This window comes from Arabidopsis thaliana, chromosome 5 (genome assembly GCF_000001735.4).
Source record: "Arabidopsis thaliana chromosome 5, partial sequence".
Taxonomy (NCBI): Eukaryota; Viridiplantae; Streptophyta; class Magnoliopsida; order Brassicales; family Brassicaceae; genus Arabidopsis; species Arabidopsis thaliana.
Window position 1 is genome coordinate 6,452,905 of NC_003076.8, and position 22,072 is coordinate 6,474,976.

General features: G+C 36.1%; 8 protein-coding genes and 1 long non-coding RNA gene across 14 annotated transcripts; 8 read left to right on the plus strand and 1 right to left on the minus strand.

The window, feature by feature from the left end:
* The first annotated feature begins 343 nt into the window (after positions 1 to 343).
* Positions 344 to 3,129, plus strand: ECR1 (E1 C-terminal related 1). 2 transcript variants are annotated; one of them, NM_121923.4, is made up of 9 exons: positions 344 to 584; positions 676 to 839; positions 976 to 1,178; positions 1,261 to 1,493; positions 1,598 to 1,660; positions 1,742 to 1,798; positions 1,954 to 2,075; positions 2,204 to 2,321; positions 2,556 to 3,129. In NM_121923.4, exons 1-9 carry the CDS (start codon positions 471 to 473, stop codon positions 2,844 to 2,846), a joined length of 1,365 nt encoding a protein of 454 aa, NP_568370.1. In that variant the 5' UTR covers positions 344 to 470; the 3' UTR covers positions 2,847 to 3,129. The 2 variants fall into 2 exon arrangements, with proteins under 2 accessions (NP_568370.1, NP_001332355.1); NM_001343592.1 differs by having other exon boundaries at positions 2,204 to 3,129.
* Positions 3,130 to 4,121: 992 nt separating this feature from the next.
* On the plus strand, positions 4,122 to 5,600 carry AT5G19190 (uncharacterized protein). The gene is made up of 2 exons (NM_121924.4): positions 4,122 to 4,582; positions 4,688 to 5,600. The coding sequence occupies exons 1-2, from the start codon at positions 4,445 to 4,447 to the stop codon at positions 5,012 to 5,014; spliced, it is 465 nt and encodes a 154-aa protein (NP_197420.1). The 5' UTR covers positions 4,122 to 4,444; the 3' UTR covers positions 5,015 to 5,600.
* Positions 5,601 to 5,871: 271 nt separating this feature from the next.
* TSC10B (NAD(P)-binding Rossmann-fold superfamily protein) lies at positions 5,872 to 8,156 on the plus strand. Its single transcript, NM_121925.4, has 3 exons — positions 5,872 to 6,621; positions 6,788 to 6,935; positions 7,470 to 8,156. Exons 1-3 carry the CDS (start codon positions 6,091 to 6,093, stop codon positions 7,784 to 7,786), a joined length of 996 nt encoding a protein of 331 aa, NP_197421.1. The 5' UTR covers positions 5,872 to 6,090; the 3' UTR covers positions 7,787 to 8,156.
* Positions 8,157 to 8,363: 207 nt separating this feature from the next.
* Positions 8,364 to 10,962, plus strand: AT5G19210 (P-loop containing nucleoside triphosphate hydrolases superfamily protein; the record flags this gene model as incomplete). Of its 3 annotated transcripts, none has more annotated exons than NM_203083.2 (10): positions 8,364 to 8,808; positions 8,901 to 8,994; positions 9,088 to 9,201; positions 9,276 to 9,389; positions 9,472 to 9,576; positions 9,714 to 9,872; positions 9,994 to 10,062; positions 10,136 to 10,225; positions 10,303 to 10,443; positions 10,520 to 10,962. In NM_203083.2, exons 1-10 carry the CDS (start codon positions 8,540 to 8,542, stop codon positions 10,781 to 10,783), a joined length of 1,419 nt encoding a protein of 472 aa, NP_974812.1. In that variant the 5' UTR covers positions 8,364 to 8,539. The 3 variants fall into 3 exon arrangements, with proteins under 3 accessions (NP_974812.1, NP_001330950.1, NP_197422.2); NM_121926.2 differs by having other exon boundaries at positions 8,487 to 8,808; positions 9,092 to 9,201; NM_001343593.1 differs by having other exon boundaries at positions 8,461 to 8,808; positions 8,901 to 9,201; positions 10,520 to 10,783.
* Positions 10,920 to 13,927, minus strand: APL1 (ADP glucose pyrophosphorylase large subunit 1). Its single transcript, NM_121927.3, has 15 exons — positions 13,644 to 13,927; positions 13,424 to 13,537; positions 13,163 to 13,333; positions 12,991 to 13,083; positions 12,839 to 12,922; positions 12,700 to 12,755; positions 12,504 to 12,597; positions 12,300 to 12,412; positions 12,140 to 12,212; positions 11,979 to 12,059; positions 11,791 to 11,877; positions 11,588 to 11,692; positions 11,395 to 11,501; positions 11,226 to 11,286; positions 10,920 to 11,128 (listed from the first exon to the last, which is right to left on the minus strand). The coding sequence occupies exons 1-15, from the start codon at positions 13,869 to 13,871 to the stop codon at positions 11,027 to 11,029; spliced, it is 1,569 nt and encodes a 522-aa protein (NP_197423.1). The 5' UTR covers positions 13,872 to 13,927; the 3' UTR covers positions 10,920 to 11,026.
* AT5G19221 lies at positions 11,060 to 13,445 on the plus strand. Of its 2 annotated transcripts, NR_143286.1 has the most exons (7): positions 11,060 to 11,175; positions 11,293 to 11,362; positions 11,821 to 11,892; positions 12,373 to 12,428; positions 12,516 to 12,604; positions 12,721 to 13,247; positions 13,379 to 13,445. It is a non-coding gene; the product is annotated as an other RNA (long non-coding RNA). The 2 variants fall into 2 exon arrangements; NR_143287.1 differs by lacking the exon at positions 13,379 to 13,445 and having other exon boundaries at positions 11,065 to 11,175; positions 12,373 to 13,249.
* Positions 13,928 to 14,288: 361 nt separating the features above from the next.
* Positions 14,289 to 15,944, plus strand: AT5G19230 (Glycoprotein membrane precursor GPI-anchored). 2 transcript variants are annotated; one of them, NM_001343594.1, is made up of 3 exons: positions 14,289 to 14,447; positions 14,588 to 14,810; positions 14,943 to 15,690. In NM_001343594.1, the coding sequence occupies exons 2-3, from the start codon at positions 14,732 to 14,734 to the stop codon at positions 15,431 to 15,433; spliced, it is 570 nt and encodes a 189-aa protein (NP_001331010.1). In that variant the 5' UTR covers positions 14,289 to 14,447; positions 14,588 to 14,731; the 3' UTR covers positions 15,434 to 15,690. The 2 variants fall into 2 exon arrangements, with proteins under 2 accessions (NP_001331010.1, NP_197424.1); NM_121928.5 differs by lacking the exon at positions 14,289 to 14,447 and having other exon boundaries at positions 14,623 to 14,810; positions 14,943 to 15,944.
* Positions 15,945 to 17,167: 1,223 nt separating this feature from the next.
* On the plus strand, positions 17,168 to 18,732 carry AT5G19240 (Glycoprotein membrane precursor GPI-anchored). Its single transcript, NM_121929.3, has 2 exons — positions 17,168 to 17,386; positions 17,560 to 18,732. Exons 1-2 carry the CDS (start codon positions 17,305 to 17,307, stop codon positions 18,075 to 18,077), a joined length of 600 nt encoding a protein of 199 aa, NP_197425.1. The 5' UTR covers positions 17,168 to 17,304; the 3' UTR covers positions 18,078 to 18,732.
* A 190-nt stretch (positions 18,733 to 18,922) lies between these two features.
* AT5G19250 (Glycoprotein membrane precursor GPI-anchored) lies at positions 18,923 to 20,085 on the plus strand. The gene is made up of 2 exons (NM_121930.5): positions 18,923 to 19,160; positions 19,396 to 20,085. The coding sequence occupies exons 1-2, from the start codon at positions 19,079 to 19,081 to the stop codon at positions 19,902 to 19,904; spliced, it is 591 nt and encodes a 196-aa protein (NP_197426.1). The 5' UTR covers positions 18,923 to 19,078; the 3' UTR covers positions 19,905 to 20,085.
* The last annotated feature ends 1,987 nt before the right edge of the window (positions 20,086 to 22,072 follow it).

Below are 22,072 nucleotides of genomic sequence, written 5' to 3' on the forward strand. Positions count from 1 at the left end.
AAGTAGTCAGAATAATCCACAAAATTTCATTAAAAATCTAATAAGATAAGATTTGCTAAAACAATTGTAAGGGACTGGTAACAGAGTTAATTAATAAGAAAATGAATATAACCAAATTTGGGACAATAATTAAAACAATATAATGGAAAATTTGCTAAAATTATATAAAAAGGTGATAAATAGTCAGAATAATCCACAAATTTTTTCTAATAAGATAGATTTGCTAAAACAAACCTTTTATAAAAAAAACTTTTAATAAATGTCCAAATTAAACCAAGGAATATAATCAAGATCTAATAAAATATTGTTTTGGGCCTAGCCCAGTATTGACCCAATAACTATAAGGGTCGGCTCAAAGAGAGAAGCCAATACAAGTTTCGGAGCTCTGTGGCAGTGTATCGGCTTTGCGTCTTTTGAGCTCTCTCCGCCGTGATCAATCTCCGTGAATCGCCGCCACTCTCTCGGTTTCAATGGCTGATCTCGATGTTCCTCCTCAAGTTCCTCAAAGTAAAACTAGAGACCTTGACAAGCTTCTTCTCCGTCATGGGAATCTCGTTGACCCCGGCTTCGTACCCGGACCCGGCGTAAACGCCTTTTATCCCTCAATTCGCTTCTTCGGTTATATTCCGTATCGTTTTTGTGGGTTTTCTGAGCTAAGTTTGTTTCTGTATACAGCTGAGGGATGACATAAGGGATTATGTGAGAATCTTGGTGATTGGTGCGGGTGGGTTGGGTTGTGAGCTTCTCAAGGATTTAGCTCTTTCTGGTTTTCGTAATCTCGAAGTGATTGATATGGACCGTATTGAGGTTACTAATCTCAATCGCCAGTTCCTGTTCAGGTTTTTTTCTCCTTCTTTTGTCTCTTTGGTTTTACCACTATAAACCCTATCCATTATGTTCCCTGTGTGTGTGGTATGTTTGTGAAATTGTTAGCTATCTTTGTGGGAATTGAAATTTGGTTGATTGTTGTTTTAGGATTGAAGATGTAGGAAAGCCTAAGGCAGAGGTAGCAGCAAAGCGTGTAATGGAGAGAGTGAGTGGAGTAGAGATTGTGCCGCATTTTTCACGTATAGAAGACAAAGAGATTGAGTTTTATAACGATTTTAATATCATTGCTCTTGGTCTTGATTCTATCGAAGCTCGCAAATACATCAATGGGGTAGCTTGTGGGTTTCTTGGTATGCAAATTCTTTAACCTTTAATACTTTATCCCTCGGCTTTTTGAAGTTCTCTGTCTGATAATGTGCTTGTGAAATGTAGAGTATAATGAAGATGATACTCCGAAAAGAGAAACGATCAAGCCAATGGTAGATGGGGGAACTGAAGGTTTCAAGGGTCATGCTAGAGTTATCTTGCCTGGAGTTACACCCTGTTTTGAGTGCACTATTTATCTTTTCCCACCTCAAGTGAAGTTTCCGTTGTGCACTCTTGCAGAAACCCCTAGGAATGCAGCTCATTGCATTGAATATGCTCATCTTATTCAGTGGGAAACGGTATGTCAATGAATTCTTTCTGTAGTCTCTCTGAAATAGACTCTTCTTTCCTAGTGAATACGTATTTGGTTTATTCATGGTAAACTCGATTCTTACTTCTGCAGGTTCATCGTGGGAAAACCTTTGATCCTGATGAACCAGAACATATGAAGTGGGTTTATGATGAGGTTAGTTATTCTTTTACTTGTTTATGCTATAGTTTTTTAATTTGGGTTTGGGTTTATTTTATATTTACCATTACTTCACAGGCTATCAGGAGAGCTGAGCTTTTTGGAATTCCAGGTGTCACATACTCTCTCACACAAGTATGTAACCGTTCTCTCTTATTCTTTGTGTTCACTTTCGTAAATTTCCAGTCCTCGGCTGAAGTACCGGTGACTGTTTAAGCATGGACGATGAAATCCGTATGCTATTTGTATTCATGAAGAAGTAATGAGAGGACGATTGTTTTATTGTGTAGGGTGTGGTTAAAAACATAATACCGGCGATTGCTTCCACCAATGCGATAATATCTGCAGCTTGTGCACTTGAAACCTTGAAGATTGTGTCTGCATGCAGCAAAACACTTGTAAATTATTTGACGTATGGTTTATTTCTTTCTTTCCACCTTACTTACTAGTGTTCGGAGTACAGCTAGACTACTAAAAGTTAAATATATGAATTTACAAATAATTCAATGTTGCAATTTGGTTGGTTTTCATTTTCGCAAGGTATAACGGTGGAGAGGGTCTTTACACTGAAGTGACAAAGTTCGAGAGGGACACCGAATGTCTTGTATGTGGTCCGGGCATTCTGATTGAGCTGGACACCTCAGTCACTTTATCAAAGGTCCTTCCTCTCGCATTATCATCTCATTGTCTTTTTTATACCACGATTATCTTGATTTTCATACTCACGTATTGCTTCATTCATGCTAAATTATCTTCTCTATTACTATCTCCTCGCTTTTCCAGGCTTGGTTTTAGCTAAATCTCAATTTACTCGTGCTTTGTTTGTCCATGTAAATCTGCGTCTCAATTCTTTACCATTTATTTGTTCATGTTTTGTTTTTCTTTGTCCTAGTTCATTGAGATGCTTGAAGATCACCCGAAGCTTCTATTGTCAAAAGCAAGTGTTAAACAGGGGGAAAACACTCTCTACATGCAGGCACCTCCGGTTCTAGAAGAGTTTCACAGACCAAAGCTAAGCAAGCCGCTTTATGACCTCATGGGAAGAGTCCAGAAGGACACTATCCACGTGTTTGGACAAAGAGCCCTCAAGAACAATGAGAAAGAGTCGTGCACAACGAAGGTAAGAGTTGTATTCAAAGGAGCCGATGGTGTTGCAGACATGGATACAGCCATTGGAGCATGAAAACCGACAGAGAAACCCTTTGATTGCAGCTTTTAGATCCATTGAGATAATTGGGCAGCTTGACTAGTCCAGTTCTTATTTTTTGTACCTTTTTTGTTTGTATGTCGTTTAATAGCTGTGACTGCAGAATTTTACTGCTTGGGGAACAAAAAATGACTCCAAACAGTGAGTTTATATGATTATTCTTAATCTCGGATTGTTCTTAATCTCAAAGATGTGTCTTGAGATTGTTTTCTTAACAGTTCATATGATCAGGATTCTACCTGCGATTTCAGATACAAGCAACTCTGATTATGTCCTAAACGTAACATAGAGTTAACATAAAACAATAATGAGAAAGTACATACATAACTAATATTGTAATAACTTTTTGAATTTAGCATTAACCAAAATGTGTTTATTAAACCAGCCGTTACAAACGTCAATTGCAACAGTAAGACAAACAATAGATTGTTTCATCCGTTGGTGTAGTAGACGCCAACACCACCAAAATGAAACAAAGACTCTTCTTATATTCTTTTTAATGTTGGTTTAAACTTATCTTGTTATATTTTTGTTGTTGTTTATCTTCTTCTGTTTGTGGCTATACTTGCTTGCACTTTTCTTTTCACTAGATCTTAGAGACTTTAAAACTAGTCTTTTGAAACGTAGTATGGGTAAAGAGATAAGGTAGTTCTACGACTTCTTTCTTCATTATCACCATTAAAAGGTCAAGAGTTGGGAACATGCAATCAGAAATCAAAGACCAACAAAAATGAGTAAACATCAAAAGTTCATAAAGAAAAATAGTGATATGTAAAAAGAAAATAGATAATTGTTTATGTATAATAATAATATAGAGACCATCAAGCTTTCACTTGGGAAATCGATTTTATGAAGTAGGATTGGTGTGTGACCCTACTTCACTCAAACACTATCCTCAAACCATATCATATCAATGAGTTATATAGATTTTCTCTCTTTCTCTCTCCCAAATCCAAATTGATCATTGTCCATTTCCTCAATTGCCAACCACAAACTGTCTTCGGATGTGGCTGTTCGAGGATCTTATAGCCATAACAAAGATTTCCCTTGGCCCTATCAAAGATAGTTTTATTTTTTTGCCATGATAGTTTTTGCATGTAAATAAGTGTTGTTGGTTCTCTAGTTCTCTTCAATTCTATTGGTAAAAGCTATATCAAAAGTTTTTTGGTTAATATGTGACATAAGTTATGTTAAATGTAACGAAAACAGAGTGGATATGGGTTGTGTGTGAACTTTGATTCTATCTTTTAAAAAATGTAACAACTGGATAACATCAATGCACAACCTCCTTCTGTCCTTCATGTTGTGTTGAGTGGGGACTTAGCCAGATTAGATTTACAATTGTTAAAAAAAGTCTCTTTCTTTTCTCTGGCCCTACTCTCCCACCCACATGCTCTTCTCTCCCTCTCTCTCTGAGTCTCTATCTCTCTCTAAATGCCCAATCTCTTGCCTATTTATTTGACTCTTTCAACATTCCCTCGAACTCCACTTGAAGCAAACCCAAAAGAAAAACACACACAAGACTTGGCTTACAAAACAAACAAGTCTTCAAGAAACTTGGAAAGCTAAGAGCTATGGCTATGGAGTTAGAGCTTGATGATGATGTCTTCTTTGCAGACATAAGCAAACAGATCTCTCTTCTCATCATGGATGAAGATGAACACTTAAACCCTGTTTCTCTCTCTTCCTCCTCCTCCTCTCTCTCATTCCAGGTTTGTTCCTCTGTCCACACACTTCCTCTCTATCTCTCTCTGTATGCCTATTTATCTCTCGACCTCCATGTCTAACAGTGTTTCTTGAATCTTTTGTGGAAACAGGGTTTGTTCAGAGGAGGTTACCAAACGGCTCCATATATGTATCAACAAGAACAGAGCAAAGGGACTGGTGTGTTCATCCCTAAATCGTCTCAGCCTAGAAGAAGACCTCATCATCATCAGAAGCAAGGTAGGTATAGTTCCTTCAACGCCAAGCAACAACACTCTCTTCATCAAAACAGACAAGAGTATCAGCAAAATCATGAGAACTCAAGAAGTACTCTCACCACTCACAACAATAACAACAACAAGAGCAACATGAACAGCACTAGTGTTCATGCTTCTATCCCAAGAAGAAGCTACAGAGATGCATCATCTATCTACACTTGATTAATTTTAACAAATATTCTTCTGTGTGATCAATTCATATAATTTAAATTAGATGCATAAGATTTATTTGTTTGTAAATTCAGCGAACAATAAAAGGGTTGTATAAGGAAGGTATTGGAGATGTGTTCCAACTTCCAAGTTTGTTCTTGCTTTTATGTAACTCTTTCTTGTCATTTTAGAGATGCACTAACTTTTTCCTCCATTTGTAATCTTTTAAGGATTGAATGAAAATCAAATTTGTTGGTTGATGACAACAAGATTGATAGAGGAATGTGTAAAGACAAGCCCCATGTGAGATTAGCAAATGTTCCATGTCTCTCTCTCTCTCTCCAATCAATCAATATCTTTGGGACATCACAGAAGAGTTTGCCACACTGTCTGAATATATAAAAAAAAGTCAGATCTAAAGAGGGTCCAAAAGACTGTCACAAGCTCACACACCTTCTGTCCTCCCACTCACATGCCGATCCCTCTCTCTTTTTCTTTGCCATTATTATGAAATCTCCTCATTCTTTTAGTATTTCTAATTATAGCAAAAGTGCAAAACTATATGATGACACTTTCCATTAAAATCACTTATTTTTCATAATATATCACTTATTCACATATATTCTTTCTTGCTTAAATAAATTTAAAGAAAAACAAGAATGCAAATCCATAACATAATCATAACATAAGTAAAGATTAATCAAACTTCTAACAAACAAAGATAATATAAGGTTAATTTATACACAATCAAGAATCAACAAAGCATGAGAGCACCAAATTTTTTATTTTACTATCCAAACTTGAAAGCACCAAAGTTCAAAATTTCAAAATACATAGAGACTATAAAAATAAAAATAAAACAGTATTGATGAAGATTCCTCTACAACATTTTGTTGTTTATTGCTCTAATTATTCATTTTGATTCATACGTCATATAATTTATGTTATAAATGGCGGTGGATTCAATACGAGATTATTTAATATTTCGGTTATTTAATTAATGTTAATTTGTTTGTTATGGTCTTCATTTTCTTCGATGAGCCAATAAGCAAATCCGAGAGCTTAGTGTGAAGTGAAGAAGAGTTTCAATGGCGGCAATTTTTTCTCTCTTCCTTTTCTTCATTCTCTTCATCGTCTCTCTTCTCATCATCTTATCTTTCATCGTACGGCCAAGATCCGTCACGATCCCCATCAAGTTTCGCCACGTCTTCATCACCGGTGGATCAAGCGGAATCGGTCTCGCTCTCGCTCACCGTGCCGTCTCCGAAGGCGCTAAAGTCTCCATCCTCGCTCGTTCAACTGAAAAGCTCGCCGAAGCCAAACGATCCATCCAGCTAGCTACCGGTGTCGAGGTCGCCACGTTCTCTGCGGACGTTCGCGATTACGACGCCGTTTCGAAAGCGATTGATGAATCGGGACCGATCGATGTGTTGATTGTTAATCAAGGCGTGTTTATTGGGAAAGAGCTTGAGAAACAGAGTCCTGAGGAGGTTAAGTTTATGATTGATGTGAATCTGACTGGGAGCTTCAATGTGATTAAGGCGGCTTTACCTGCTATGAAAGCTAGGGAAGGTCGTGGTCCTGCTTCCATTTCTCTTGTGTCCTCTCAAGCTGGTCAGGTTCGTATCTCTATCACTCTTAACGCCGTATCATAGAATCATAACTCGCAGATTAGATTAAGAATTTAAAGCAGTTTGGTAATTGTTGAATTGAGTTTGTAAAAATGGAAGCACTTGTGGAAGTCGAGAGCACTTTGTGATGTATCGTGTGTTTTTACGTTTTCAGGCAGGTATATATGGTTACACTGCATATTCAGCGAGCAAGTTTGGGCTTCAGGGTTTAGCGCAAGCATTGCAGCAAGAAGTTATTTCTGATGGCATTCATGTGACTCTCTTGTTTCCTCCTGACACTGATACACCCGGGTTTGAACAAGGTAAACAATGAATCTTTTACATTTTTTTTAAGATAAATTTTATGACAAACTATACCACATGAAAGCTAGGATCGTGGATTGACACTTAGGCGCCTCATTATACTGAGCGGATAACGCTTATTAACCTCCAGAATAGTTGCCAGTTCTGGTTCAGTAAGAGTTGTAGACAGACTATATAAAGGAGTAAATGGTCCTGAGTTACAAAACACATTACTGTATAATTCTACTATGTTACTGAAAGCTTGTATCATGAGGTGAAAGCTAGCAAGAATATGTTCCTCTAGGAAGAGCTAGTGTCTATTGTTGCATCAGTTACCACCAGTTAGTATGTGAAACTAAAGTGATATTTAAAACAAAAGTGGATCATGTTCTGCTTCTGCTTAAATTTTGAATCTTGTGATACTATTTTGAAGAAAATATAGATGGAGACAACAAATGCATTAATTCAGCAAGCAATGTAAAATATATAGATGTTTGATGTTTCAGATTCATGGTGAGAGGTTAATTGATTTTTCTTGTTTGCGATCTTATTAGAACTGAAGAAGAGGCCAGAGCTAACTTCAATCATAGCCGCATCATCTGGCTCAATGAAAACCAATGAAGTAGCCAAAATATGTTTTGATGGTATCAAAGCAGGAAAATTCACAGTGACATGCCATTTTATTGGCTTCTTACTATCTATTGCTAGCACCGGCATGTCCCCTCAGGGATCTTTTTGGCTTGCACTCACTGAAGTTATGTTTGGTGGTCTAATAAGACTCGCCAGCTTGGTTTTCCAATGGCAATGGTACAAAACCATAGAAAAGTGGAGCCAAAGAAATAAAAAAGAAGTAAATAGTAAGTTAGCTTAGGTTATCAAAGTAATTGTTTTTGGTATGAACCATTATCTCTTTGGAACAGGTTTATGATTTTGTAGAGGTTGATAAGAAAAGATTCATGACATCTACTATGATCAGTCTTTTGTATAGTGTACACTGAACAGGTTCATATTTTCTAGTTCCAACTTCGGATTTTGTTGACAATTTAAATAGGGAAAAATGTTATTTAATACCTGAACTTTCAAAAAGTGGCCAAATTAACCGTGAACTCTTAAAATAACCGTTTTATACCTCAACAAAAAGTTGACTTCTAATTTAATCTATAAGTTATCGTTGACCTAACCAAATCGACTCACCATTAACAGTCATGAACAACTTTCCTAACTGCGTAACTAACAGCTGTTTTCGTCCTTAAACCAACGATAACGACTGTTAGCCCATGTTTTGTAATGGCTGTTAGGAGCGTTGTTAAGAAGTGTTAACGGTGAATCGATTTGCCCTGATCAACGATAACTTATAGGTTAAATTAGAAGTCAACTTTTTGTTAAGGTATAAAACGGCTATTTCAAGAGTTCACGGTTAATTTGACCACTTTTTAAAAGTTCAGGTATTAAATAACATTTTTCTCAATTTAAATATCAATAAATTTGGCTCCTCCAATAAAAAAGAAAGCACTAAAATTTGACAAAGTAAAAACAGAGTTTTTTATCTGTAAGTAAGAAAAAACAAATTCATTATCCTTCGTTTCCGATTTCCACTTCACTCCGGAGGTGCTCAAACTCAAAAATGGCGTCGCAGCTTCTTAATGTTCCTCATCTCGCTTTCTTCCCTAAAATCTCATATGCTTCCGTCTTCTCAACACTAAAGCCCAGTTTCTTCCACTCTACTTCCACTAGAAGAGCTCTCAAATCATCCCCCAGTTCCCGGATTATCAACCTCCAAGCCGTCGCCGAAACTAGCTCTGAAATCGAAAGCAATAGTGTCACTGAAACAACTGTGCCATTGACTCTACGTCAAATCTGCCAAGGTTTTGTGCCCGAGCATATCTTGCACAGGCAAGCTTCGTTTCTCTCCTTTTATTTCTGTAGAATTTTGAATTTTGAATTTTGACAAGTACTAAAAATTCGAATTTTGTGAATTGATGCAGAATGGAGGAGATTGGATTTGTCTTCCCCACGGATATTCAAAGAGAAGCTCTTCCTACTTTGTTTACAGGCCGTGATTGCATCCTCCATGCTCAAGTCCTTTTTCTAATCCATATCTTCTATTTTTATGTCTCTCTCTTTCGATTATCTGTTTTGGTTAAATATTGGTGTGTTGTTTGGTAATCTTAGACAGGTTCAGGAAAGACATTGACTTACCTCTTACTCATATTCTCTCTTATAAACCCTCAACGATCTTCTGTGCAAGCTGTTATTGTTGTTCCCACTCGAGAGCTCGGTATGCAAGTAAGTGTAGCAGGCATTGCTTTTGATTATTATTGACTTGATCATACTTGAAATTGTTGGCTCTTTGGGTTTAGGTTACAAAAGTTGCTCGAATGTTGGCTGCAAAATCGGAGATTGATGTGAAAGGATGTACTGTGATGGCTCTCTTAGATGGAGGGACGCTAAGAAGGCACAAAAGCTGGCTAAAGGTTGGATTTTGATAGTTCGGTTTCTTATTAAGTTAGATAGATTAGGTTGTGACTTAGTCAGCAAGTTTAACTTTTCTTTCAGGCTGAGCCACCAGCAATTTTGGTTGCTACGGTAGCAAGTTTGTGTCACATGCTAGAAAAGCACATATTTAGAATTGACTCGGTGAGAGTTCTTGTTGTAGATGAGGTAAAAACTTTCTCAACTATGTATTGTACTTTTCAGCTTATTCTCCTTGGGAAATGATTGAGGCTGTTCTGGATATTGAACATCATTCTCGGAACATTTTCTCACCCAGGAATATATTTGAATGGTCACTTTGATAGGTTGATTTCTTATTCTACTCATCAAAGCAAGTTGGTTCTGTGCGGAAGCTTTTGACATCATTTTCTTCATGCGATAAACGTCAGACAGTTTTTGCAAGTGCTTCTATTCCCCAGCATAAACATTTTGTGCATGACTGTATACAACAAAAGTGGACAAAGGTTAGCTTATGAATGATTCTTTTGCTGTCAACTATGTTCGGGATTTGGTCTATATAACAAAATTACAATTCTGAACCAAATGATTTTCAAGTCAATTGTCCCTTTTTATATATTTCTGCAGAGGGATGTTGTCCATGTTCATGTTAGCGCAATCATGCCCATGCCGTTGTGCCTTCTTCACAGATTTGTTGTAAGACATAACTTGTTCCACTTATTTTTCCATTATATGCATCTGTTAGTACATCTAATCTCTACTTTGGCAGATGTGTGAGAAGACAAACAAGCATCAAGTACTACTTGCCTTGTTAGAGTCTGATGCACCTGAATCAGCTATCATTTTTGTCGGCGAGCAGGTATTGGAAACCTCTATTTCCCTTTTTACTTCAGTTAATCTAACCATTTAACACTATTTTCTGATTCTTCTTTTCAGTCTGAGAAGTCAAAAAAGGCTGGAAATGATCCATCTACAACTCTACTAATGGAATTCCTAAAAACTTCATATAAAGGCTCGCTGGAGATCCTCCTACTAGAGGGGGATATGAATTTCAATTCACGAGCAGCTTCACTAACAGTACGTGGTTTTATTGTTTGCGGATAATTATCCTAGATGCTTACTTTTTGTTACTAACCTTCATGATTTGCCATAGGAAATCAGGCAAGGAGGAGGGTTTCTTCTTGTTTCTACTGATATTGCAGCAAGAGGGATTGATCTACCAGAAACAACTCATATTTTTAACTTTGATCTCCCACAAACGGTTACAGATTATCTGCACCGAGCTGGAAGAGCTGGTCGAAAACCCTTTTCTGACAGGAAGTGCATTGTCGCTAATCTGATCACCTCGGAGGAAAGATTTGTCTTGCAAAGATACGAAAATGAACTTATGTTCAGCTGCGAGGAAATGATGTTGTAGGTACAGTCTTAACTATCTCAGTATAAAAATTTTGCATTATTGCCTTTGTTTTCTCCTTTTTTTTTTCCGTGACTACCATTACTGGTGAGTCCAGACACCACAGCCTAATGTAACTAGTTAAGTACATGGGAAGAGTATATGTGAAGTGTCATCACTATCAAATAAATTTCTTTGTAATTTATTGTTGACTTTTATGCTCTGCATTTTTTAGTTCTCAGTTCTTACAATTAGATCTTAAAAGTATCATATCACAACTCCATCTTTAATTACTGAGTTCTTCAAGATTACAGTAATGCCAGATCTGATGTAAAATCCATCGGATGACCTATCTGCTTCTTGTATTCCCTGCAAATCATCACATTAGTGGAAATGAGATAAGCAAAAGAAGAATTGTATGTCTGATGGGTCCATTTTTTTTTCTTAAACAAAAGAAATTTTTTACCTCCGAGTTTGCGATGATTACATTCTTTCCAACTCTAGCATTCTTGTCTATTATGCATTCTCTGTAGGGAAAAGAAGAAGGTAGGAAGAAATGAAGGAAGGAATGAGGAAACTTCACAAATGAGAACTGTTTCTAAGGTAAACCATGTGAAGTTGATAGTTAGTCTTACTGAATTTTTGTGTTCTCTCCTATTCCAATGGGAACGTTTCCCTCAGCAAGTAGTGCTGCAACTTCTGCTTCAGTTTCGTAGTAATCTGCCCCAAGCATCACAGTGTCCTAGAATTTCCATAATTTTAGATCATCATACAGTCTTAGAGTCTAGTCCTTTCATTATGATTTAGAAAGATACTCGTTTTGCCTACCTTCAACTGAACATTACTGCCTACTCTTGATCTAATTCCCACAATGCTATGCTCAATCAAGCAGTTGGTTAAGAAGCTTCCATGAGAAATGATTGAATCGATGAGCTTCACATGTAATAAACTTAAGAGTTAATCCTGAAGAAAATGGACCAACACCAAAATACATAGAACTAAAAGGAAATATCATGGCTGGTTTTACTTACCTTAGAGTTGTCTATTTTTGATGGTGGCAGGTTTCTCCTTGATGTATATATTGGTTTTGCCGCGTCGTAGAAACTAAATGCCCCAGGCTAAAAGGTGTAGACGTAAGTTATATTTAATATAACAACTATATATGATTGTGAACAATATCTTGGAAAAGAAAGTTGTCTGGGAGAATATTTGTCTTTACATGCTCAGTGAGTGCAAGATTCGCCTCGAAGAAAGATCTTATTGTTCCTATATCTTCCCAGTAGTCATTAAAGAGATAAGCCTGCTCAAAAAATCTTGTTATCCCTTGATATAACGTTAGTCATTGGACTTAAATGTGTGCTTAATATGAATGTTACTGACATTCACATAGAATTCTTTAGCTGAGAAGGGTATAATCTCTGAACCAAAGTCGTTTGCTGTGGGGAAACGCCATCTGATTTCAAAAACAGTTGCAAGATATTTGTTCTGCATTGTTCTTAGAATGCAGTAACAGAATATACAGTAGAACTAACGGTGTTACCTCAAGAGATTTAACAGTATTTCTTTTTTGAAAACATAAACTCCCATTGAAGCTATGTATGGTTTCTTTTCAGCTTCCTCCTTGGAAAGTCCTAAAATAGTTGTGTCTACTGCCTAAGGATGCCCCGAGGTTAAAACAATCTTCAGGTTTTGTTCCGAGATGCTATTATTGTTCAAAAATGATTTTCCGAAGTTTTAAACATACCATTGCTTTCAGGTCGTCTCCTTTAGGTTTTTCACTGAATGAGATAACTCTTCCTTTGTCATCTATCTTCATAAGCCCAAAATCTGAGGCACGTCTACCATGTAAATAGAAAGAGACTATAAGAAATCATGATCTTTGATTCAGTATGATAAGTTGGGGTAAAAATGAAAGGATCTATATACTCTTTTGCATTCACCTGTCATCTATTGGTATGCAGGAAATGCTTATATCCGCGCCACTCTGCCGATGATCCTGCAGATTGAAGTTCATGGCATGAGTCTCGGAGAGTAACTACCTCTTGATGAAGGACATGAGCTCAAGTAATTTTGTCTCACCTGTATAAAATCCATGTAATCCATCCTGTAGAGGTGATCTCCAGAAAGGATCAATACATCCTCTATGTCCTTGCTTCTTGCATCCTATGAAAAGAATGTTGGACCGCTTGTCTATTGATGTGATGATAAGCTAGTTTAAGTCTGATTTCTACCTCGAAAAGCCAATGGAATTGCCGAACCGCATCTGCTGTACCTTGGAACCACCTTTTACCAGATTCTCCTGGCGTTTGAGTGGCCGCAAGAACCTGAATTTTTTCAAACAATTGCCTCAGATGCATCAAACCAGTTTGGCTCGTAATGGATGATTAAGACAGAATATCAAACCTCAACATAGCCATCTCCAAAGCCAAGTCCATTGGAGTTGTAAGCACGGGCTAAATGCCTGTTCAATGATGCTGAGTTATATTGTGTGAGTATGTAGACTTTGTTGATTCCGCTGTTAATACAATTGCTCATTGGTACATCTATCAACCTATAGGCTCCCCCGATAGGAACCTGCAATACATGCACAGTACCGATTAATTATACTTTCTGCTGCAGGTTATTCAGCAATATTGGAAATTTTGCAACAGAGAAGCAACTAACGGCAGGCTTGGCGCGGCGTTTTGTGAGAGGAAAGAGTCGAGTTCCTGCTCCACCTCCAAGAATAATGGAAGCAACTGTCCTTGGATCCCTTTTCTCAGTCTCAAGTTCTTGTACCTGGAGGTGGTTGACATAAACAAATTAATGCAGTGCAGGGCACTTTTGATTAGCTTGAAGAATCGAAGAATAAGAAGCAGAACCAGAAAAGGTTGAAACTTGTTACCTTACTCTCCCCAGCTACACTATTTAGAGACATTAAAATTCTCTTCTGAGAGAAGTTAGTAGAAGATCGAAGACGAATGTTTGGAAGCTGAGACAAGTTGAGCTTCTTCCCCATGAGCTCACCATTGCAGAAGCTGCCAAGCTTAATGTGCCTAGTCAATCCCGTGGAGCTACTACGTATGCAGCTAGGGGCAGAGAGGGAGATTCTGCAGTCAGCAGAGACCACCATTTTCGCAGGAAAGATTGTCTCTTGAAGGGTTTGAAGAGAGGGGAAGATAAAAGAGAAGAGAAGAGAGTTGCATGGAATTGCATTTTAGTTGATTTTTTGGAAGGATTTGGTCCACCCTATCTTCATCAAGTCACATACACCACCAGTTTTTTTATTTTGTATTCAGATTTTAAGACATTGCTCTTTTGTCTTGACCTGTCTTGCAAATGGCATATTCTACTGGAAACTTATGTCAAGCAAATTCAAAATTGAAAGAGAAATTGATTTCTTAGAATATACTTTCGCCATTTTAGTTTCCTATCTCCATGCAAATATAATCAATGGAGATGGTGTAAGAAAAGAAAAAATTCAAGTTTTTTTGCTGAATCAATTTTGTATTTCTAAAAAATATATAATCTTTTTTTTTCACTGGAATTTTATTAATCAAACCAAACATGTTTACAAAGCCTGATAAACCAGAAACTTAGCCAAAGACTTTAACAGGAAACAGATCCCGATTTTAACGGAAAGCAAAGTCGGCAAACAACAAGATTTCCCCGGAAACAAAAGTTCAAACGAAGGAGACATAGTCCTAAGGTAATGGGAAAAATAAATACTCAAAGAAAAATTATTGTTAAATTCAACTAATAATGGTCTATCCATAATTTCCCACTTAAATATCATCAAAAAAACGAGTTCGTTGAATGAGTTAGTTGTTGTTGACTTTTTGTCTGCAGCCATCAAATCGAGCCGATAGGAACTACACCGAAGCAACGACTTTTTGAAGTGTGAAAGCGAAGGGACCAACTTCTCATAAATAAGTGAAGATTCATCGCCAAAAATCAACAAACCTTAAGCAAAAAAAAAAAACCTCTGCATCAATGGCGATTTCCAAACTCCATCTACTCTGTCTTCTCTCAGTCTTTCTCTCCCTTCATCGTCTTGTTCTTTCCGGCACCGGTAACTCTCTCATTTCCGTCAAGATCTTCTTGGTTTTGATCGTTGTTTACTAAATCTACACTTCCGATTGCTATTCAGTGGTTTGCTTATCCGTTTTTGTGTGTGTGTTTTGTTTTTTTATGATAACCATAGATGGAGAAGATGACCTTCTTCTTACAGTATTCAACAAATACAGAACAGGACTAAACCTAAAAACCTTAACAAAGAACGAAAACGCAGAATGTCTCGCAGACGAAGTCGTAGACCAACTAAAGAACCAACCCTGCACAAACACTAATAACTCAGCTCCAGTCCCTGGAAATAACCTCCTCGCTAAATGCAGTCTCAACACAACCGTAGTCAGAGACGGTGTGATCATGCAAGTCTGTTTTCCTAAGCATGATAAGAACCCTGACTTGAGCAATTTCAACAGTGTCGTACTCAAGAACTTGAATGATTCTAAGATCACTGGAATTGGTATTGGTTCTGGTGATATTTGGGTTGTTGTCATCCTCACTACAAACACACCGGAAGGCGGCTATTCTCTTTTAACAACTACTAACTCAGGAGCTTATGCATTCGGAGTTAATGGCCTTGTTTCTTCAAGTTTCTTGTTTCTTCTCTTTTGTTTCTTCATGTTTTGAGTCCCTTTTTTGGTGTTTTTTATGTCACCTCGTTGTCTTTGGTTCTTGAATATGTTGTGATTATGGTGAGCAAATCGCCTTTCTTAAAGTTTCCTCTTACTAATTGTGATTGAGTAAATACGAAAAATCCTTTTATAAGCCCCAAAATCAAATCCCATACAAACAGGAATGAACGTAACTAAGAATATGGAGCCTAGCTAGCAGCTATATATGCCTAATCAAGTCCCGTGGAGCCACGCAGCACGGGGCAGAGAGGGAGATTCTGCAGTCAGCAGAAGCCACCATTTTCGCAAGATAAGATAAGAGAGTTTCCATGGAGTTGCATTTTAGTTGATTCTTGGAAGGATCATTTGTTCTACCCTATCTTCATCAAGTCATACAACATCAGTTTTTGTTTTGTATTCAGATTTTAAGACGTTCCTCTATTGTCTATTTGTCTTGATCTGTCTTGCAATGGCATATTCTGCTGGAGGAAACCTATGTCAAGGAAAGATACACAAAATTTGCCGGATGAAATAGTGTTAACAATATTTTTCTTAGAGCATACTCATTGCTGAACTATTTTTTTGAATGTTTCAAAACCAAAATATTAAATATTTTAATATCAAAAACAAACTAACTATTAAAAAGAAGACATACGGAGAAAAGAGTCTTTAAACAAACGTTACAAGGTCTTAAATGTCTCTAGGAAGACACATATCTCATATCGATTCTTTAAATTCTTTTATTTTTATGACCAATGGGGATGGTCTTAGGAATATAATATCGCAATGTTGACCAATAACCAATAATATTAATGTAATTTCGCAATATAGTCTATTATTTTTATTTTTATCTTATATTTTATTTTATTTTTTTGGTCAAATTTAGTCTCCTATCTTATGTCATGCAAATAATGGAGATGATGATGTAAGATAAGAAAGAAAATTCAAGTTTTTGCTGAATTTATTAGTATTTTTGAAAAAATAAATAAACTAAGAATAAATGTTTGGTGGATTCAACTAATTGTATATTTATTCCAATGTTCAAAAAATCGTTAGGCGGTAACTAGGTGTTCGATAGAGACTTAGCACCCAGAGCGAGTAATCGGAGTCTAGGCGATAGCACATTATTTCTTACTTTTAAATATTTTTTTACAATTTTCTATCAAAACATTGGTTATAAAATATGAAATTTTAAAAATGTTATCTATTTAAAACTTATTATATTTTCACACTTTTATATATAAAAATAAAATAATTTAGTCTTAAAACTAAAAAAGTTGAGAATAATTAATTCATAATTTAGAATTTTAGTACTTAAATATTTTGTTTATCTTACTTTGATTTAAGTATTTCACTTATTCAAGATGATGTTATATCGAAAAGAAAAAAAAAAACAAATCAGGCACTAAATCGGTCAATTTGACTGATTTAACCGATTAATACTAATTTTGAACGCCTAAACCAGTAAACCAATGTTTATTTACCATCTAAATAAATTTTTTAAACATTGATTTATTATGTGAGAGAGAAAAAAAACAAACTGATAGAACCTTTTTTTTTTTTGAACAAACTTGTAGTCTTGTAGAACTCAATATCAAGTATTAAATGGCCATAATTTCGCTCTTAAATTTGAATGAAGGAAAGAAACTTCCTACTTGGTGAAAAAAAAACAAAAGGAAAGAAATACCCCACTAAAACGAGTAACGACATCTTAATGGGGTCGTTATTTTTGTCTACGCGGCATCAAATCGAGTGGACAATAAGAACTAAACCGAAGCAACGACTTTGAATAGTCAAGCGAAAAGGAGCCAAATTCTCTAATAAATAAGTGAAGATTCATCGCCAAGTATCATCAGCAAACCTAAAGCTAAAAGTGCCTCTGCATCAATGGCGATTTCCAAGCTCCATCTAGTACTCTTTCTTCTCTCAGTCTTTCTCTCTCTTCATCGTCCTGTTCTTTCCAACACCGGTAAACTCTCTCATTCCGACCAAGATCTTCTAGATTTTTCAATTTAGGTTTCTTGATCTAGTTCTAGTCTGAAAATCGTCAAATCTTGTTTCATTCAAGCCTAGATCTTGATCAATGGCGATTACGTTGTTAACTAAACTATACTTTCGGTGTTCTGTTTTTGATATCCACAGATGGAGAAAACCTTCTATTTACAGTATTCAACCAATACAGAGAATCAGTAAACCTCACAAACCTAAAAAAGAACAAAAACGCAGAATGTCTAGCAGACGAAGTCGTAGACCAATTACAGAACCAACCCTGCACAAACACCACTGGCTCAGCTTCAGTCCCTGGAACAGATCCTGGAATCCCAAATTTCCCTAACCTCCTCGCTAAATGCCGCCTCAACACAAACGTAACCAGAGACGGTTTGATATTGCAAGTTTGTGCTCCTAAGCATCATTCGACCCCTGACTTGAGCAGTTTCGCCAATGTCTTAACAAAGAACCTGAATGATTCTAAGTTCACTGGAGCTGGAGTTGGTATTGATTCTGATGGTATTTGGCTTGTTACCGTCCTCACTACAAACACACCAGGGGGTAGCTATTCTAACTCAGGAGCTTTTGCATTCGGAGTTAATGGCCTTGTTTCTTCAAGTTTGATGTTTCTTCATGTTTTGAGTCACAACTCGTTGTCTTTGTTTTCTTAATATGACGTGATTATGGTGAAATTTTTAATAAATTCGTGTGGCAATCAATTAAAGAGAGAATAACAATATATTAATTGGAGCAAATCGCCTTTCTTATAAAGTTTCCTCTTACCAAGTGTGTGTGAGTTGAGTAAATAAGAAAACCCTTTTATAAGCCCGCAAAACCCATACAAACAGGAATGAACCGCCAATGTCCCTAAGAATATGGACTCCTAGCAGCTAAACGTGCCTAGTCAAGCCCCGTGGAGCCGCGTAGGCAGAGAGGGGGAGATAAAAGAGAAGAGGAGAGTGTTGCATGGAATTACATTTTAGTTGATTTTTGGAAGGATTTGGTCCACCCTGTCTTCATCAAGTCACATACACCACCAGTTATCATTTTGTATTCATAATTTTAAGAAATTGATCTTTTGTCTTGATCTGTCTTGCAATGACATATCCTACTGGAGACTTGTATCAGGAAAATTCAAAATTGCCGGAGAAAATAGTGTTAAGCTTTTTTTATTTATGATATATAGATATACTTTCCCAATTTAGAATCTTCTTGTCGTCTCATGCCATGCAAGTATAATTGATGAATATGGTGTAAGAAAAAAAAGAGTTAAAACTTAAAAGTCTTTGCTGAATTTATTTGTATTTCTGAAAAAATAAATAAACGAGGAATAAATGTTTTGTATATGGTTGTGAAAAAAAAATGTGGTAAAACTTCTATCCATATATTCATATCAATATCAAGTATAAATGGTCATAATTACACACTTAAATTTAAATGAAGAAAAATATATCCAATTAAAACGACCGCGTTTGGTAAGTTAGTTAATTGTCTACGTGTATCAAAACGAGTGGACAAGAACTAACTAAAGAAGAAAAAGAAAAAAACAAAGCAAACGACTTTGAAGAGTCAAGGCGAAACAACTAAAAAATCTCATAAATAATAGAGAGAAAAGATTCATCATCACCAAAAGATCATAAAAGAAGTAAAGAAGAAGAACTTCTCTGCATCAATGGCGATCTCCAAGCTCCATCTACTCTTCCTTCTCTCAGTCTTTCTCTCCCTTCATCCTCTTGTTCTTTCCGACACCGCCGGTAATTAACTCTCTCATTTCCCGTCAATGTCTTCTTGGTTATTCAATTTAGGTTCTTGAACTCTATCGATCGTAATTTGTTTACCTAGATCTGGTCTGAAATCGTTGAATCTTCTTAATTCAAGCTTAGTTCGGTTCTTGATTTGTGTGTCATTGTGTGTTCTGTTCTGTTTCGAATCTTTTTGAATCGGATCTTGATTTTTGTGTGTGTTCTGTTTTCTTTTTGATATACACAGATGAAGAAGATGTTCTTCTTACAGGCATCAACAGTTACAGAGCATCACTAAACCTAACAACCTTAATACACAACCACAACGCAGAATGTCTAGCAGACGAAATCGCAGACCAATTCAAGAACCAACCTTGCACAAACACCACTGGCTCAGCCTCTGTCCCTGGAACCACACCTGGATTCCCAAACTTGCCTAACCTCCTCTCAAAATGCCGCCTCAACCCTACCGTAACTAGAGACGGTGCGATTTTGCCAGCTTGTGTTCCCAACCTTGATCCTAGCCTTGTCTTGACCAATTTCACAATGTCACAGTACTCCAAGGACCTGAATGATTCTAAGTTCACTGGTATTGGTATTGGTTCTGATGATAATTGGATTGTTGTTGTCCTCACTACTAGCACACCGGAGGGTAGCTATTCTCCGGCCTCTAACTCAGGAGCTTTCGCGTTCGGAGTTAATGGCCTTGTTTCTTCAAGTTTGATGTTTCTTCTCTTTTGCTTCTTCATGTTTTGAGTCCCTTTTTTGGTGTTTATCTAAACTACCTCGCTGTCTTTGTTTCTTATTTATGTTGTTATTATGGTGATTTGTATGAATTCGTAAGGCATTAAAGAGAATAACAATATTATCATTAAGTTTCTGCTTCTTATAAACTTTGTTTGTTGACAAATGTACCATCTAAAGATTCTCAACAAATTAATTAGGATTTAGTTGAGGTTTCTCTTCTTGAAACCCAATATTCTTAAAGAAATGGTTATTAAGGAGTTCATCATCAAAACTAGTTCATGCTCACGTTGAAGTGTACATGTATAAACAAATATTTTTGGTTTATAATGTACTTGATTTAGCTGGTTGATATAATTTATAGCATTTTTAAGAAGAAAAAAAAACATGAAATATGTAACAGTTTTGAAATAAGGCCCAGCTGAGGCCGAACCAGCCGAGGCGTGAAAGGACTCAAGGAGCATGTGATTTTGTTGCAGTAGACCGACGGCAGAAATATCATGTGAAATAGGCCCTTATGTTGTAAAAACGAAGAAATAGGCCCATACTAATTAGGCCCATTAATGAAGATTAAAAGTGTAAGACATTTTGTCGGCAAAGTGTTTAACTTCACAGACAAGGTGATTTGATTGGTAGAGTAGCTTTTAACATTTTTGAATCATTTACATTTACAGTGGTTAGAGATTTTTTTTTCTTAATCATAGTCCAAATTTTCCTTTTTATTATGTGGTTTTCATTTTGTTACAAAATATATGCAATGTCTTACAAGAGCACCCATACACGGTTACATCCTCAACCAATCAGCTTCTTCTACTTTTTATGAAAATATATATTATCGATTTTTCATAGTTTATTGGGCTTTATGGTAGACAAAAACTAACATATATAATAAATGTAACATTCATATATATGCGAAAATAGTGTTGATATATTGTTATTTATTGCATTTATCAAACTACCACAAGATTTTTGTAATTTTATTAAGTGTAGGTTGGTCAATTATTGTTTTTACTATTTACCGGCCCACATTCATCTATCAGTAGAGTCTTTAGTCAACATTATGATACACATGTAAGAGTAAAACCATATTGACACTTATCATAGTGCAGTTTGGTTGGATGGACGTGAAAGAAAGAAAAAACAAAGCTGTAAAATAGAAACAAGAATATCTTTCTCACTTTTGAAATCTTGATTTTGTCTCGATTTCTATAATCTATCTTTTAGATTTTGTGCCTTTCCTTTATATTTGTGTGTTCTAAGTGTGAGGGAGCGTTTTGATTGAGGGACTTGACTATTTTTCGGACACGACGCTTAAAGAAAAAAAGAAGATCGACAAGTGAATTTTGCGTTTAGGATACGTCTTCGAAACGTCACTTTCTTTTCACTAACAAACAATGAAGTTAATGATCTCTCGTATATATAATGACTGAAAATATCAGAGAGATTGGGAGAGAATCGTATCTACTTTCTTACCCTCACTTTTTCTTTCTCTTCCTTTTTTAGATTTTGTTTTTTTAACTGTTTTCTCTATCTTTAGCAAGAAACTAAATCGACAAGAAAATTCTTTTATATGTTGTAAATTTCCCATGATTCTCTCGTTTAGTCAATTAACACAAGAAACCAAAGCAAATTAAAGTAACATTTATGTATCTTACCATCGATTTCACAACAATGCTATTAATTTTCTTCTATCGCATCAATCGTATATAACACAATCATTTAGGACAAACCACTACTATAGGTATAATGATCACTTATTTAAACCTGAAATGTGAAGTGTGGTATACTATAGCTAGTATTCAAAGAGCATGAAAGGCTTCTAATTCTAAGAACTAACGAATGCAGCTGATAAGTAAAACTATTATGGACCACTCGTTACTCAATCTTAATCCACTATAGAAAAGAAAACGCTCGATCTTTAATCTGGCTGGCTCCTACAAACACGGATTTTACAGTACATGATATATCCAAATATTCCCGAAACTCCAAAGAATAAACTTCTTTTTTCTGTAAAAAGAAGAAGAATAAGGCTGTGAATGTGATGAATGACTTTGTTATATTCGTGTCCAAAAATTATAATTATTTGACCTTATTGAACCTCTTCAATTATTATTTATATTCTTCTCTCTCGAATTATTTTCAACAAATAATATGTGTGTCAGTGCATGTGTGTATCCAAA

Coding starts and splice junctions, on each gene's coding strand:
- ECR1 (NM_121923.4), top strand. CDS start 471: ATGGCTGATCTCGATGTTCCTCCTCAAGTTCCTCAAAGTAAAACTAGA. Junction 1,179..1,260: donor GGTAGCTTGTGGGTTTCTTG/GTATGCAAATTC, acceptor TGTGAAATGTAG/AGTATAATGAAGATGATACT. Junction 1,661..1,741: donor TGAAGTGGGTTTATGATGAG/GTTAGTTATTCT, acceptor ATTACTTCACAG/GCTATCAGGAGAGCTGAGCT.
- AT5G19190 (NM_121924.4), top strand. CDS start 4,445: ATGGCTATGGAGTTAGAGCTTGATGATGATGTCTTCTTTGCAGACATA. Junction 4,583..4,687: donor CCTCCTCTCTCTCATTCCAG/GTTTGTTCCTCT, acceptor TTGTGGAAACAG/GGTTTGTTCAGAGGAGGTTA.
- TSC10B (NM_121925.4), top strand. CDS start 6,091: ATGGCGGCAATTTTTTCTCTCTTCCTTTTCTTCATTCTCTTCATCGTC. Junction 6,622..6,787: donor TGTCCTCTCAAGCTGGTCAG/GTTCGTATCTCT, acceptor TTACGTTTTCAG/GCAGGTATATATGGTTACAC. Junction 6,936..7,469: donor TACACCCGGGTTTGAACAAG/GTAAACAATGAA, acceptor CGATCTTATTAG/AACTGAAGAAGAGGCCAGAG.
- APL1 (NM_121927.3), bottom strand. CDS start 13,871: ATGGTGGTCTCTGCTGACTGCAGAATCTCCCTCTCTGCCCCTAGCTGC. Junction 11,878..11,978: donor ATCTTGCACTCACTGAGCAT/GTAAAGACAAAT, acceptor TACACCTTTTAG/CCTGGGGCATTTAGTTTCTA. Junction 11,129..11,225: donor TAATCATCGCAAACTCGGAG/GTAAAAAATTTC, acceptor GATGATTTGCAG/GGAATACAAGAAGCAGATAG.
- AT5G19230 (NM_001343594.1), top strand. CDS start 14,732: ATGGCGATTTCCAAACTCCATCTACTCTGTCTTCTCTCAGTCTTTCTC. Junction 14,811..14,942: donor TCTTGTTCTTTCCGGCACCG/GTAACTCTCTCA, acceptor TGATAACCATAG/ATGGAGAAGATGACCTTCTT.
- AT5G19240 (NM_121929.3), top strand. CDS start 17,305: ATGGCGATTTCCAAGCTCCATCTAGTACTCTTTCTTCTCTCAGTCTTT. Junction 17,387..17,559: donor TCCTGTTCTTTCCAACACCG/GTAAACTCTCTC, acceptor TGATATCCACAG/ATGGAGAAAACCTTCTATTT.
- AT5G19250 (NM_121930.5), top strand. CDS start 19,079: ATGGCGATCTCCAAGCTCCATCTACTCTTCCTTCTCTCAGTCTTTCTC. Junction 19,161..19,395: donor TGTTCTTTCCGACACCGCCG/GTAATTAACTCT, acceptor TGATATACACAG/ATGAAGAAGATGTTCTTCTT.